This window comes from Hesperophylax consimilis, chromosome 4, assembly GCF_061612785.1.
Source record: "Hesperophylax consimilis isolate HC1 chromosome 4, BYU_Hcon_1.0, whole genome shotgun sequence".
Taxonomy (NCBI): Eukaryota; Metazoa; Arthropoda; class Insecta; order Trichoptera; family Limnephilidae; genus Hesperophylax; species Hesperophylax consimilis.
The window spans coordinates 37881388-37895574 of NC_142839.1; the positions used below are offsets into that span (position 1 = coordinate 37881388).

The following is a 14187-nucleotide window of genomic DNA, read 5'->3' on the forward strand; positions in this document are numbered from 1 at the left end:
TGTTTTCTCTTTCTAACACCGTTTAGTTCATATTTCTAACTATGACACAAGATTTCTATGACACCTTAGAGCTGTTCCGAAGAGCGAATAAATTTTCTCTATGGGTAATAGCTGTTTGTTTCCAAAACCGAACAGATTAAATGTAAATACTTTGTCCCAGGTTTATTTTTTTTTTCAACGTCTTTTCGAGTGTTGTTTATGAATTGCGTTTCTTAATATAACATAGTTTGTATTGCACACACCAAACGTTAGAATAAAATACTTATAAATGTACATGTTTCTATTTTTGCAAATGTTAATTATTTGGTGGAATTTCATTTTTAGTATTTAATTCAAGCTAATAACTATTAAACATTTTGGACCGTACCGGTTTCAACTTATGACGGCCATCTTCACACTTATTACTTCATTAAAAAAAATATTACATTATTATCATTACATACGGCTGTTGCTGGCAAATAAGTTTGTATGTTTTTTGTTTGCTAGGCATCTGAGGCTTACGCACAACGCGACGCGACGGTGCTAACATAGGTTGAAATCAATGTTGCCAAGGATGGCCAACAAAAAGCTACATTACCTACTAGCTTATATATAAAGGGTTCAGTTTGTTTTAGATTTAGATTTGTTTTAATTATATCTTCTCTTATTTGTTTTATATTTAGTCAATAATTGAATAGCACCATTGTGTTCATTATTACGAAATCGACGTTTTAAAAATATTATAGTTACTTACTATAAATATTATCCGGATTCTTGGTGAAAAGTGTAGCTAGGCTCGGTCTCCAAAATGACTCAGGATAATACTTGAGTACATGGTAGACTGTGCATTGTGCAGGCGGGGGCGTCCCTGCTGTTGTAGATGCATTGTGAATTGTGATTACAAAAATAAATTTAGATAAATTTATTGTTTTACTAGCTGATTGTGTTATTCGGGGTTGTGAATGATTGACAGTAAAGTTTGATGTTTTGAATTCTATGGTAAACATAGACTTTTCTCTACTTTCTATAAATATAATATTCCTAACCTTCCGTAAGAAATTCTCTAAATGATAGTTAAAACTCAATTAAAAACCGTTGCGTAGTTTAGGAGAACTGCGCGCAAAAGCCGGCAGACGCACCTTTATTTTATACTATTTAGAGATTTGAATTCGAGATACAAAATTTACCAAACTGACTCGGAGGAATTTATAAATTCATAAAAATGGACTCGTTCCCACGTGCCTGAATTTGAGATAGGTATTTACAAAGTTTACCCAAATTACAATCCAGGGGAGAAATATGTGTTCAAAACATGATCGCAGGAAGCATCTATCAGAAGAAGAGATCGATGCATTATGAATAGACATTGCCGTCAAATTAAATTTAACTGAATTTACCAGCAAAATGAATATATTGTAATGGAGTGAGCCTAGAGTGTCTAGGCCGAGAATCGATCGGATAACCCGCCTCACAGCCTTACCGCTTTAGCGCTATGCGGAACAGCCCGACCAGCCGGCGGCGCTCTGTCTGGCCAGGAAAATCAATGCTTTTTCAATTTTTGTATAATTTATGTTGTTTACCCTTCAGAACTCTAGCTGAAACCGGTTCCTACGTCATCATTTTTTGTAGACATTTACCCCGGCTGGCTAGTAAATACATGGGCGATTTCGTGCCCCATTTTTGATTGGCCTTACCTAATGCGAAGCTAACGATTTTATTGTTACTATGTACAAGTAAAAATTCCGTCAATAGTGACGAATAAGAATATTTTCATTTTGTAACAAATTTGGTCGAAACGAAATATTGCATTTGTGTCCACTTTCAATTTGTTGTGCCTTCTAAACTTTCAGTAAAATGAATATACCGGCTTAATAAGTTTTGATAATTTTCTTTTTTTTATGTGTATCCAGTCGTGGCAAAGCATAATAATATTTTGCTTTTTCGAAATATGCTAGTGTGTGATGTAGTTTGAAGGCTATCATTAAGGCTGGCCGCATACATACGTTTTCCGTATTCGATTTCCGAATTCGTTTTCCGTATTCGGAATTCCGTGAGACTAGCGCAAACGTTCGTTTTTCTTCATTCGGAATGTATAAACGTCAGTACCAGTGTTGCCAACAAGGGCGATATATCGCCATTTAGGCTACTCGGAGCGAGAATCGGCGCCGAAAAAATCTAAAAGGCGACTGGTCGCCAATTAAGCTACTTCAAAAACATCAGACAAATTTTATATTTTCTTGAAATTCTCTAGCCACCCTCCCCATGAATATTTTTTTTATTTTCTGGGGACAAATTTTATTTTTTTGAAATAATCTAGCCACCCCCCCCCCCACGAAATTTTTATTTTCACGTAAAAACATCAATTTTAAACATGTCCCACCTAACAGCAAATTCGGCTACTTTACGCTACTTTATGTATGAGAAACGGCGATATTAGGTCAAGATCCGTTGGCAACACTGAATTACGAACGGAAATTTCCGTACGTTTGCGTCGGCACAAACAAACTGTATGCAATAGCTGCGTTCCACATGACGTCATTAGGTTTTTTCCATTCGGTTTCTCCGAACGCGCCGGCTCGCATTCGGAACGTGCGTAAGGAATTTGTTCCGTTCGGAACTAAAACGAACGTGTGCGGCAGTTAATGTATTTTCTACTGATTCCGTGCATTCGGATGTCCGAATACGGAAAACGAATTCGGAAATCGAATACGAAAAACGTATGTATGCGGCCAGCCTAACATTTGAATGTAGGTTTGGGGTTTAGCAAAGAAAATGATGTGTAGTAATTCTGTTGATTTATCATGTAAATTAGAATAAAAAGTAATTAGTGTGAATTATAATCGCCCGCATAATTATAATATTTTTTTCATGAACTTTCTCACATTTTTTCTTTTAGGTGTCACCAATAACCGTAGGAAAATATTTCTAATGTCGGCAAGGTGTATAAGAGGGGTTAGGGGGGGGTTCAAACCCCACCCCATCGGTCTCAGTATTGTTTAGGAAGAAAGAGAATAGTACTCTTAAAATATAACGAAATTATTTTCGCCATCTCTTTTATCAATGTGATGTAAGTAATAGGTTGTGTTAAATAGAGGTTCCACGAATACTTTCTAATACTCTTTCCAACCCCTCCCCCTTTCCCTTGCCCGTTACCCAGGGTCGAACCCCCCACCCCACCCCACCCCCCACCATGTGAATGCTATAACTACGCCACAGAATGTCGGAATTTATATGTAAATATTTTTGTTATTTGCATGCTAGAATCATTCATGGATATCTATTATTATTTTACTTTGACCAGCCATCGATTTGGCCATCTGCCATAATTTATGCACCCTTCATTTTTTCACAGAATATCTTATGTAGTCAGAGGTACGACATTGATTTTTGAAGCCAGATTGCGTAAAATAATATTATATGTTTTTAAAGGTTCTTGATTGCCCTTGCATTGAAATATTATTTAACAAGTCTACCATGTTATCAAAATGACAATAATCTTAATCAGTTGTTGTGGGGTCTCTCGGAAGACAGCCAGCCTCTGGAGGTAACTTTTTAAACTTGAAAACCGCACAAGAGCTTCAGTTGTCTGGAGCCAGTGGGACTATGGCATCTTTAATTGGAGTATGTTGTGAGGCTGAAGGGAGTGGGGAAGGGAAGGATATGGGGAGGGGAATGTCGGGAAGTGCATTCAGATTTGGTCACTACTAACAACATTGCACAAGCAACATTTGATTCTGAATGGTGGACATACTAAAATCTATCTACCACCTGCTTTTTTTAAAATGTGAATAATACCGCACAAAAGCCTCAAACGTCTTGATCCAGTGAGACTATGGCATTGAGGTTTGTTGTGAGGCTGGAGGTAGTGGGGAGGGGAAGTGAAAGGTTGGTTAGTACCTTGTTATTCAGATCTGGTCACCAAACATGGCTAAAGCAATTTCAAGCAACGTTTCAATTCTGAATGGTAGTCTTACACCAGGGCGATATTGAGAGTATTTTCCTCTCTGGAATGTGCTGCAAATATACTACATATTATTTTTCTTTAATAAATTGTATAATTACACAAATTATTCAAATACAATTTACTTGCGCACTCCGGGATTTGAACCCGCGACCTCCGGATTACTGACTGCTTTCTATCAGCACCAAAAATTATACCTAAGGGTAAACTTGAAATTATTGCAAACTGCTTGTGCAAAGATGGTGCTGATTTGTTTGTTTGCGCTCGTACATACGGAATATGGATATAAATAAATAAGTAGTTTTGTCAAATACAATGTTGGATTTAATCACTGATCCAATATTGAATTTGTATTCTTTTCTTGAAAGAATTGATTTTTATACAGACAAAACTATTTATTCCTGTTCATATACCGTATGTACAAGTGCAAACAAAAAATTCATCTTAATACTTTAAATCACCACTTGCAAAATGTGTTTTTTCCTAAAATAATTCAATTAGCGCCGTCTTTGAATAAGCACTTTATGAATAGTGTTTAAGTTTACCATTTGTATTTGCTGGTATTTCTTTGACAGTATATCTAAGTTGGTTGTTTTTTTGTTCCCCAGCGACCGAGATCAGGTGCCAAGAGATGTCCAAGGGAGGGTTGGCGTACGAGGTGATCCTGGCGGAGCCCGTGGGTGCTCCTGTGGTGCCCAAGCGGCCCCTGTCCCCCGGCACCAAGACCTGCTCCGCCGAGGAGATCGAGGAGAAGCTTAGAGCCGCCGAGGAAAGGAGAATGGTAAATAATATTAACAATTTACTTAGTTCAATTATTTGTTTGATTTTTTAAGTAAATATATGTTTGGTCAGGCATCTGATGCCCTTTTCCTTGAGCTCTTCTCGGTGGAAACCAAAGATTTTCCATGCAGAGCAAATATGATTTAAGATTTTGGCGGCCAAAAGTACTTATTTTTGGGGTATTATTCCGTGTTATGCTTCTTCCTTCGTGTGCCGATGTTTCGGACACCATTACAGTATCTATTATTAGGGAAGATAGCTAAAAACGTTTGCTTAAAAAGTTTAGTTGCAAAAAAAAATGTCGGCAAAGACTAAAATGATATCTAAATTTTTATTTATTTATTTATTAACCCCTCCGAAAATCGCCATGTAAGCACTTTAACTGTCTTTAACGAAATGACATTTTACGAAAACTTTTTGTTATTACCGCTTCACAATTAAAGCTCTATAAATGAAACATTTCTGAACGTAGCCGAATAGTAAAAACTGTTTTAGAAAAGTTACAAAATAAGCTTTCAAATTATTATATTACAAATAAATATTAGCATTTTTAAATATTAAAATTTAGAACGCAAACATTAAAAATAGGTTAAAAATGACTCACGTCATGTTTTTAGGTGAAAATGGTACTAAAATCACAGATTATGTAAACAAAAATATTTATTCTATTGTATATATGTGTAATAAACACTTTTATCACCTCATTTTTTTATCATTTCATATAAAAATATTTTATAAAAATTTAATATGTGAAGCGCGCGGCGCTACCGGCAGACATTTTGCGCGGGTAAAAATGTTGTGTCAATTATGCGACTGTCAGCAGATTCCTGTTTTGTATTTCCATAGACAACTTGGTAGTGATGTGTAGCTTGATCTATAATCGACCTTTTAGTTTTTGTTTGAGGGATGTAACTAAAATAATAACGGAGTAAGAACGATTTCTATGGAGAGACACGCGTTGACGTGTAAACACGCTTATTGTACTTGACTGCTATCGTTATTTTATCGTTATATCTGCTTACGTTGCTGACCGGTTAACACCCTTTTTAGGAGCTTTTAGTATGATTGGTAAAAATTATGCAGTATTTATTATACCTAACTAAACTGCCTCAGTAACAATCTTTGGTATATGTTAAGTGATACATTAAAGATGTCCATTATTTCCCTCCATAAGTATTCTGGTAATTGAAGAATACATATGGTAGTTAGTCCCACAATTTCAGTATTACGTAGTGCAATCTGAAAGCTTATTATCATTGCAAGCAATTCTGGACTATCAAATGCATCATTTAATATTAATGCTTTATAAATGTTCCAAAAAATATAATTAAAATCACCTTAATTGTAAAAGCTAAACTATACATTGAAATTGTTACACCCCATTTTTTTTAAATTTTTTATTTTATTTATTGCTAAAGGTAAGAGACAAACAGCTTATACATAAATAATAAATGAATATGTTAAATACAGTCAAGCTAAAAAAAAAAAAAAAAATTCCCTCCAGTTTTATTGTGATTTGTATCTGTTCCTAAATTTATAAATATTCTCTTCAGCTTATTGTCAAGAGTGTCAGTTTCAGCACCAATACAATATTGACTTTTAACAGAGTGAAAGGTATCTCACATTTTCTTATTCACAAGCCATTTAAGGGTTTTTTTTTTACTCCTAGTTATAATATAATGTTTATTCATTTCTCTGTCATCCTAATGTTGGGTTTGGTATATGCTATATATATTTTTGGATTGCATCTTTAAACATGCACAATTTGAAAAATTGAAATGAATTCTGTCAAAATTCTTCAATCTGTTGGTTTGCCTTTTAAGAAATATGTATTCTGCTATTTCTAGTCTCTGGAGGCATCAAAGATGGCAGCCATTGCCGCTAAGATGGCCAAGATCGAGGAGGCGTCCCGCAAGAAAGACGAGCAGACTACTTTATTCATCTCCAGCACCAAGGAGGCGCTGGACGCCAAGATGGAGACACACGTGGAGAAGAGGGAGGCATACATCAGCGACCTACGCTCCAAGGTCAAGGACCATCTGGAGGGAGTAGAGAAGACCAGGTGATTTACTATCAATAACTAGGAAAAGAGAATTAACATTAACCCCTCAAGCCTCCAACATATTCTGTCGGAAGGTCTAAGTATTTTATTTTATTTATTAGCGTTATAAACAGTCTTTATACATGCATATATGACAGTGATCAGAGTAGTTATGTCATTGACCAATAAAATAACGACAAAATAAACCATAACAATTATTACCGCTTTGCAATAAAATATAAATAAATAGAATATTTCTGAATGTATCCGAAAACTAAAAAGTATTTTTGAAGGGTGATGAAGTAAGATTTCAATTTTTATTATTACATTATTAGAAACCATTTTTATTTTCTTCATATTACAGTCGGATCCTTTGGTTTCTTAGAGGTGTGCATTTAAATTCTTCCGTAGTTAACGTCTAGATTTGAATATAAAGCGTGGTATTTTCTCTTTCTAACACTGTTTAGATCATAGTTCTCACCATGACAGTAATGAAGGCATAACGATTTCTATGAGACCATAATATGATTTGTTCCCAAAAGTGAACAAATTAGCCTGAGGAATTAACATAGCCAATTGAAAGATGGGCAAACCACCATGTTCCTATGGAGAAAAGGGGATACATAAATAAATAAGAGACCTCCGCTCCCAAGCACCAAAGGTCCGTCTAACTGCTAAAAGGCCTCTGTTGTAAATCATAAGACTTGTAGCTTCTTTGAAAATTAAAAAAAAACACTGGCCATCTCGAGGGAAGTCAAGGGGGTCAGTTATTCAGAGATATTTCTAATTGAACAATAAACAGCTTCTAGGTTTCCATTCATCCACTTGAAGGAGTTTGGGTTGTAGTTCTGCTAGGACGATTCTCCATTTATCTGTTCTTCGCCGTCCTTGAACTTTTGTCTCCCTTTGAAGATTTTCATTTTGCTTTCTATAATCAATTAGTTTGTTGAAAAATTATTAAATTAAACAAAGTGTTTATTTCATTCAATAATTTTCATTTTCATTGCTTCTTAGATGTGTTACAATTGTTCGATTTGATCACGTTTTAGCCTTAATATTTAGTGGCCATTTTTCGACTGACCCCACTGTTTCCAGAACTTTGGAATACTAGCTAACGTGTACCTGGCGTTGGTCGTGGACTTATAAATGGTTGTGGGTGATGTTTCGAGGTTGTGAATTCTAATACTGACAACTGGGTGCATTTTTATGGTGGAAATAATATTATTGTATTGTAATAAGTATTTGTTTCACTTGATCGTGCCATGTCTTCCTCGTGCGTCCTCGATTTCTTCAACCTTTTACTTGCAAGTCATACATTCTCCTTACACCTCTTTCTACGTTCATCACTTACGTCTCATTTAACCACACAAATAATTATTGGATTTATGTCTTCCTCGAGAATCCCCAACTTTTTCCACCATTCATTTCATGTAGTATCACGAAATCCACATTTTTAATGTTGTTTATGTCGACTTCAATTTGGCTCCGTATCTCATCCTACTCTCTAAACACTAATAAGAACAAACTTTAAAATTTTCAGCAAAATCCAACGAATGGTGTAGGAATGCATACGGGACAAACAAAGAAACTGAAATGTTTATGTAACTAACTAACTAACTAACTAACCATCACGCCGTTTCCCCGCAGGGGTAGGCAGAGAGGACGGACCGCCAAACAACTCGGTCTTGGCACACACTCCTTGCCTCATTCACATTCATACATCGTCTCATACATACTCTTCCATTATTCTGACTCTTGACATGGCCCGACTCGAGTATCTGATTCTACATATATAGATTATCAGTAGGCACTGAATTAAATGGTTGTTTTATTCCAGGCTGTATTATGTACATATATAGATTATCAGTAGGCACTGAATTAAATGGTTGTTTTATTCCAGGCTGTCTCTGGAGCAGCAAACCGGTGAGATCTGGAAGGCCATCGAAGGCAAGCTGAGCACCGCAGCCGCCCAAAGGGATGATAACCTCAAGAAGATGCTTGACAGGCTGAAGGAGCACGTAAGTTACTCCCATCCAACACAGTACTCATACTCATCTATCATCTCAACGGCTAATTGGTTTTCATATTATATGATTATTGAAGCTTTCAAATACATTATGACTGTGGGACATTATGCCTCTTTGTTGTTTATTAGAACTGTTTAGTGACTCTTGTGAGAACTGAAAACTCTACAGATAACTAGCAGTGACTCATAATATGATTAATGGTTTTATTCATGAGTAATGGTTGTAATGGATCATTACTTTTATGCTTTGTTTTGTTGGGTGTTCAATTTTCTTTTAAAACATATACATAATTCGAGGGTTTAAAATAAAACAATATTATCTACAAAAAACATGCAAATTATTCCAGGTCATAAAGTCAAACAACATTATTATACAAAAAAAAAACATACCAGTAATTCGGGCGCTTAATGTCAAACAATGTTATCTAAAAAAGAACATACCAATACATACTAATTATTGGAAAAATTTTTGTAGTTAACATTGTTTGACTTTAAACCCTCAAACTATTGGTATGTTTTTGCAGATAACGTTGCTTGACTTTAAGCCCTCAACTATTGGTATGTTTTTTTGCAGTTAACGTTGCTTGACTTTAAGACTTCTAATTATTTCCATTTTTTCTGGATAACCTTGTTTGAATTTGAAGTCCTCAAATTGGAAGTTATATTTCCAATTATTACTACTAATTTAACTATACATCAAGAATCCATTTTCTAAAGTGCTTTTAAACTCCCTAACGGTAAGCTTTGGCATTGTGAAGTTTGTACACTTTCTTTAGTTTTAATTGTATTATAGTTCATCGCAAAAATAAGACAAGATGCCATTTTTTTTTAATATTTTTCAATTGCAAGTAATTTTTTTAAAGGGAATTAAAGTGAATAGCATCTACTTCTACGTTGTAAAATATAGTGCTGTTTTCTCAATCAATTATATAACTTAAGTCCTATCGGTTTTATATAATCACAAATATTTTTTGTGATAGGAAAATCAATCTTCTATCATTATTTTCATAATATTCATGAATCGTTATTTCAGTTGCTGTTATGTGTTTAATGTTATTTGGTAGAATCAACAAAATTCATAAAATGTGAATGTAAATGTCTGTTCTCACAATGCATGAATGTTGTCTCACTGTTGTTTTCCTTCTCCCCATAAATAATAAGTGCACGACACTTCAGTCTTTTCTTCTGTTTTTTCTATGGTTTTGTCTTTGAAACCAGTTGGGCAGCTCTGAATCATAAAATATAATAATATTCCCTTTTTAACTCTGGCAATTAAAAATCTAATCTTGCAAGGATTATTTTCTAATTTAATCTCATAATTATTGAGATTGATTTACCCTCGTTGCACTTCCTCCTCCTTAAGTCAACATTTCAGACAGTCTTGCAGTGTCCCATCATCGGGGCAATTGTTACTTGTGGCCGTGAGTACTTAAAACTATGTCCAATCACATAATTTTTAAAACCCTGTCGGTCTGAAACCTTAACCCATTTGCTGAACTGCATTAATATTCTGTTCATCTTGTAATATGCATATTGTAGATGATGAAAAATGTTGACAAAAAACGGAGAAAGAAGTGTTTACACAACTGGCTCTAGACTCCATAAATCAATCCCACAAGAAAAGAGTTATTTTGAAATGGGATCAATAATTATTATTATTCAAAGCTGCCATATCAAAATTATCTTCTCCTCTCTTACTTATGATTTGAACACAATCACGAGGCGTAATAAAGATGAACCACGAACCGTATTAAAGATGTGAATATATGGTTATTTGGCAATACCAAAGGAGGAGCAGGTGCAGAAAGTGCGTACCCACAATAGCGAGAAATTCCACCAGCTTGAGGCTTCCATTCAGGAGAAACTGGACCTTGCGTCACACCGCCGCGCCCAGATCGAACTCGGACAGAAGGAAAAGCTACGCAATTACGTAAGTACCCCCCTACCCCACCCCTCCCCCACCACTCCCACGTTTATAGGTAAATCCCTCGAAATCAATTGTTCGAAGAACATATTTTTCTAATGGCAAATTCTTCGATATAAACATTTTTTGAAGTCTCGATTCTTAGAATAGCAATTCTTTGAATTCTTCCGCATAAACATTCGGTAATGTCCCATCCTACTACGACTAATCGCCACTTTTGCACTGAAAAAATATTAACAAAATTCAAAGGATTGAGATGTTTGAAGAATTGCATGGTCGAAGAATAAGTAGTTTCGACGAATTGATTATCGAAAAACTTATTTTGAAGAAAACTTTATATCTCCGTGCCTCACAATTTTACAAAGACAGATTTCTTTTTATTTTTCTCTCTTTTGCTATAAATCTTTGTTTTAATCTTGATTAAGTTGACTTCTAATAAATTTTGAAACTGATAATAATAATAAGGATGTTCTTTTCTTACAATGAGAGAAAGTAAATCATTCAAAAAAGCTACAATTTTATATTTTGTCCCCGTTTCAAGTACACCTACTTGCATATTTTTGAGAATAAAATAATGTCTCTTGTAATAATGAATTATTTTTTGTATATAATTTTCCATTTGAGACTTTATTTTTATGCTTGGAAAAATTTTAAGTTTTAATGTTTTCTGTTAAATTGAAGAAAGTCACGTCAAACATTGATTTATTGGAAGTCTTCTTTCAAACATTGTTTTGTAACAACAGTAATTAGATTATTCTCAGTGCATGAGTATTATTATTATTTAAGTAAGTTAGCACTTTTTGGTTGTGTCCTGCTTTATACACGCTTCAGCCATGTTGTTAATGCACTCACTAGAACATGAAGCTAGCCGAGGCGAAGGCCTCCGTAGATCTTCAGGAGACCACCAAGTCCGTGGAGGTGAGCAAGGAGCTGGAGTCCAAGCTGACCATCGCGGAGCAGAACCGAGAGAAGGAGATCCAGAAGAAACTAGAAAATCTAAAGAAACAAGTAATATTTGGCTTCTTATTTTAAGCATATTGCACGAAGCAAAACCCAATTCATATTTATTACAGGTGAAGACTTGAAGAGAAATCATTTCACCTCGTCAGAAATCATTTTAATGCTTTTCCATCATTCGGTTTTCATTTTCATATAAAATATTCAATGCAGAGGTCATAAATTTGCAAATTTTGTGGGTATGACTTGATATGTCAAAATTTGAATCCCTCGTCCACTTATTTTTAAAAGTCAAAATTAACCCTTAGGGGTCCACATGAAACTTAATAAAAAGATTTTTCGTTAAAACCAACACGTTTACAATACCATACTTGAAACTGACATTTTTATCTTTAACTAACTAGTAGAGGTAATATCTGAAGATAAAATTAATACATAAGGTGGATACTGCAATTGCCGTGCTTCAACGCTGCAAATGCAGGGTTCCTGCCCCTAGGAGTTTAAAAAGCCCAACAAATACAACACAACCATTTAGTAATCTCTCAAAATTTGAATTCCTCATCCAAGTATTACGTCATATAAGTCAAAATAAACATCCCACCATACAAGGTTTTTGAAAATTCCTTTCAATAACTTGCCATAACAAAATTTATTCCAACTGAAGTCCCCGGTTTTACACATAGTTTTTCGAAATTAGATTTATACAGTGACCTTCCTCTTGTTTTAAAGGGCAAGGGTGCAAAATTTCATCAATCTCAGAATAAAACTGTAGATTTGTATAAAAATCCGCCCGTTGTCCACCATGCAGTCTCTCCCCCACCACATACGCTCTCCTTTACAAGTAGATTTTTCTGTAAAGCTGTTTTATTACCAGCATGGCGAACCCAATCTCCCTTTTTTTGAAATGTAAAATGAAATGACATGTGTCTCAATTTTCAAGAAATTTTGTAGGTTTATTGTATACCAGGAACTGCAATCAACGTACAAATCAACAATATTTTTATAACTAATCTTGGTTTCACCACCCGCAAGGACTCTATGATAGGACTATAGCAAGTTTTCATATCCCTTTCTCATGCTAAAATTAGCATTCACAGTTTTTCAGTCTATGTGAACTACTTATCAGTGTTTTAACCACACTGACTTTGTAGTCAATCCTCCGACATTTTGTTATTTCCAATGCATGAGCTTTATTCTTTAAGTTGTTTTGCACTTGTTTGCTGTGTCCTGCTTAAATACCCTTCAGCCATGATGTTAATGCACCCTTATTAGAATGTGAGGATTGCCGAGGCGAGGGCATCCGTAGAGGTCCAGGAGTCCGCCAAGTCCGTGGTCATTAAGGAGCTGGAGACCAAGCTGACCATCGCGGAGCAGAACCGCGAGAAGGAGATTCAGAAGAAACTAGAAAACCTTAAAAAACAAGTAATACATATTTGGCTTCTGCAGTAATTTTTTTAAAAATTTTATTAAGCCTTGCATGATTACAAGACACAATTTATTTTTCTGCAATACTGGTGAAGTTTTGGAGACATGAATTTTCCTCATAAAATAATGTTATAATCTATTTGTAAGCTTTTTTGCATGAATTTTTTTCAATTACATATTTATCATCGCTCCTACACACTTTCACAATATTATTCACATATCAACCCATTTCATTTGAGGTTCTCATTCCATGGGTATTTTTTAATTTTCTATAATTTTTGTGTTTTATAAGTTAGTTTTTTTTATACCTTCCTATATTGAAAATCAGCTGTAATCCGGTCCGGAAAGTACAGTTGAGCAGTGACCTTATTTTGTCATTATTATCAAACAAAATATGAAAAAAAAACTTATAATAATCTATTTGCAAATGAATATTTTATTATTATTGTACAGTACTCTCTCAGTATTCCACCGCAAGATTATCCGACAACTAAGGGTTTTCCAATAAGAGGTGTTATTTTGAATAGCCCGCTATTTTGGTAAATGTCACTTTTGAAGCTGTCATTTTTTGACATTTGACAAGTAGAAACTACGCCATTAATAAAAATGGAACGAGTTTTTCTGATCGTGTCTTTGCTGATTGGGTCCTTGAAATGCGTGAAAATGATCCGGAATTCCATCGAAAAATCATCTTGAGTGATGAGGCCCATTTCCACCTCGGTGGCCTCGTCAACAAGCAAAATTGTCTCATCTGGGGCTCGGAGAACCCAAGAGCTATTATTAAAAAGCCTCTCTATCCTCAACGTGTGACTGTTTGGTGCGGTTTATGGTCCCGCGGAGTCATTGGACCTTACTTTTTCGAAAATGAGGCTGGAGCAACAGTTACGGTGAATGGATTGCGCTATCGGGAGATGATTAATGATTTTTTATGGCCGGAATTGGATGGTATTGATCTGGACAACGTTTACTTTTAACAAGACGGCGCTATGTGCCACACAAGCAACGAAACCATTGATCTTTTACGGGAAAAGTTTCTTTGAATATCAAAATAACACCTCTTATTGGAAAACCCTGTACTATAATCCGCCATTATT

General features: G+C 35.1%; 1 protein-coding gene across 6 annotated transcripts in view; it reads left to right on the forward strand.

Annotated features, from left to right (window-relative positions):
* The window catches only part of stai (stathmin), a 107896-nt gene that overhangs the window by 91851 nt on the left and 1858 nt on the right, over positions 1–14187 (forward strand). For 4 of the 6 annotated variants that reach the window (XM_089630918.1, XM_089630919.1, XM_089630917.1 and 1 more), the window contains exons 3-8: positions 4549–4721; positions 6568–6782; positions 8662–8779; positions 10577–10717; positions 11567–11719; positions 12941–13090. In XM_089630918.1, coding sequence (XP_089487044.1) covers positions 4549–4721; positions 6568–6782; positions 8662–8779; positions 10577–10717; positions 11567–11719; positions 12941–13090 — 950 coding nt within the window. The remainder of the gene's footprint in view (positions 1–4548; positions 4722–6567; positions 6783–8661; positions 8780–10576; positions 10718–11566; positions 11720–12940; positions 13091–14187) is intronic. The other 2 variants (XM_089630921.1, XM_089630923.1) reach the window with 2 other exon arrangements.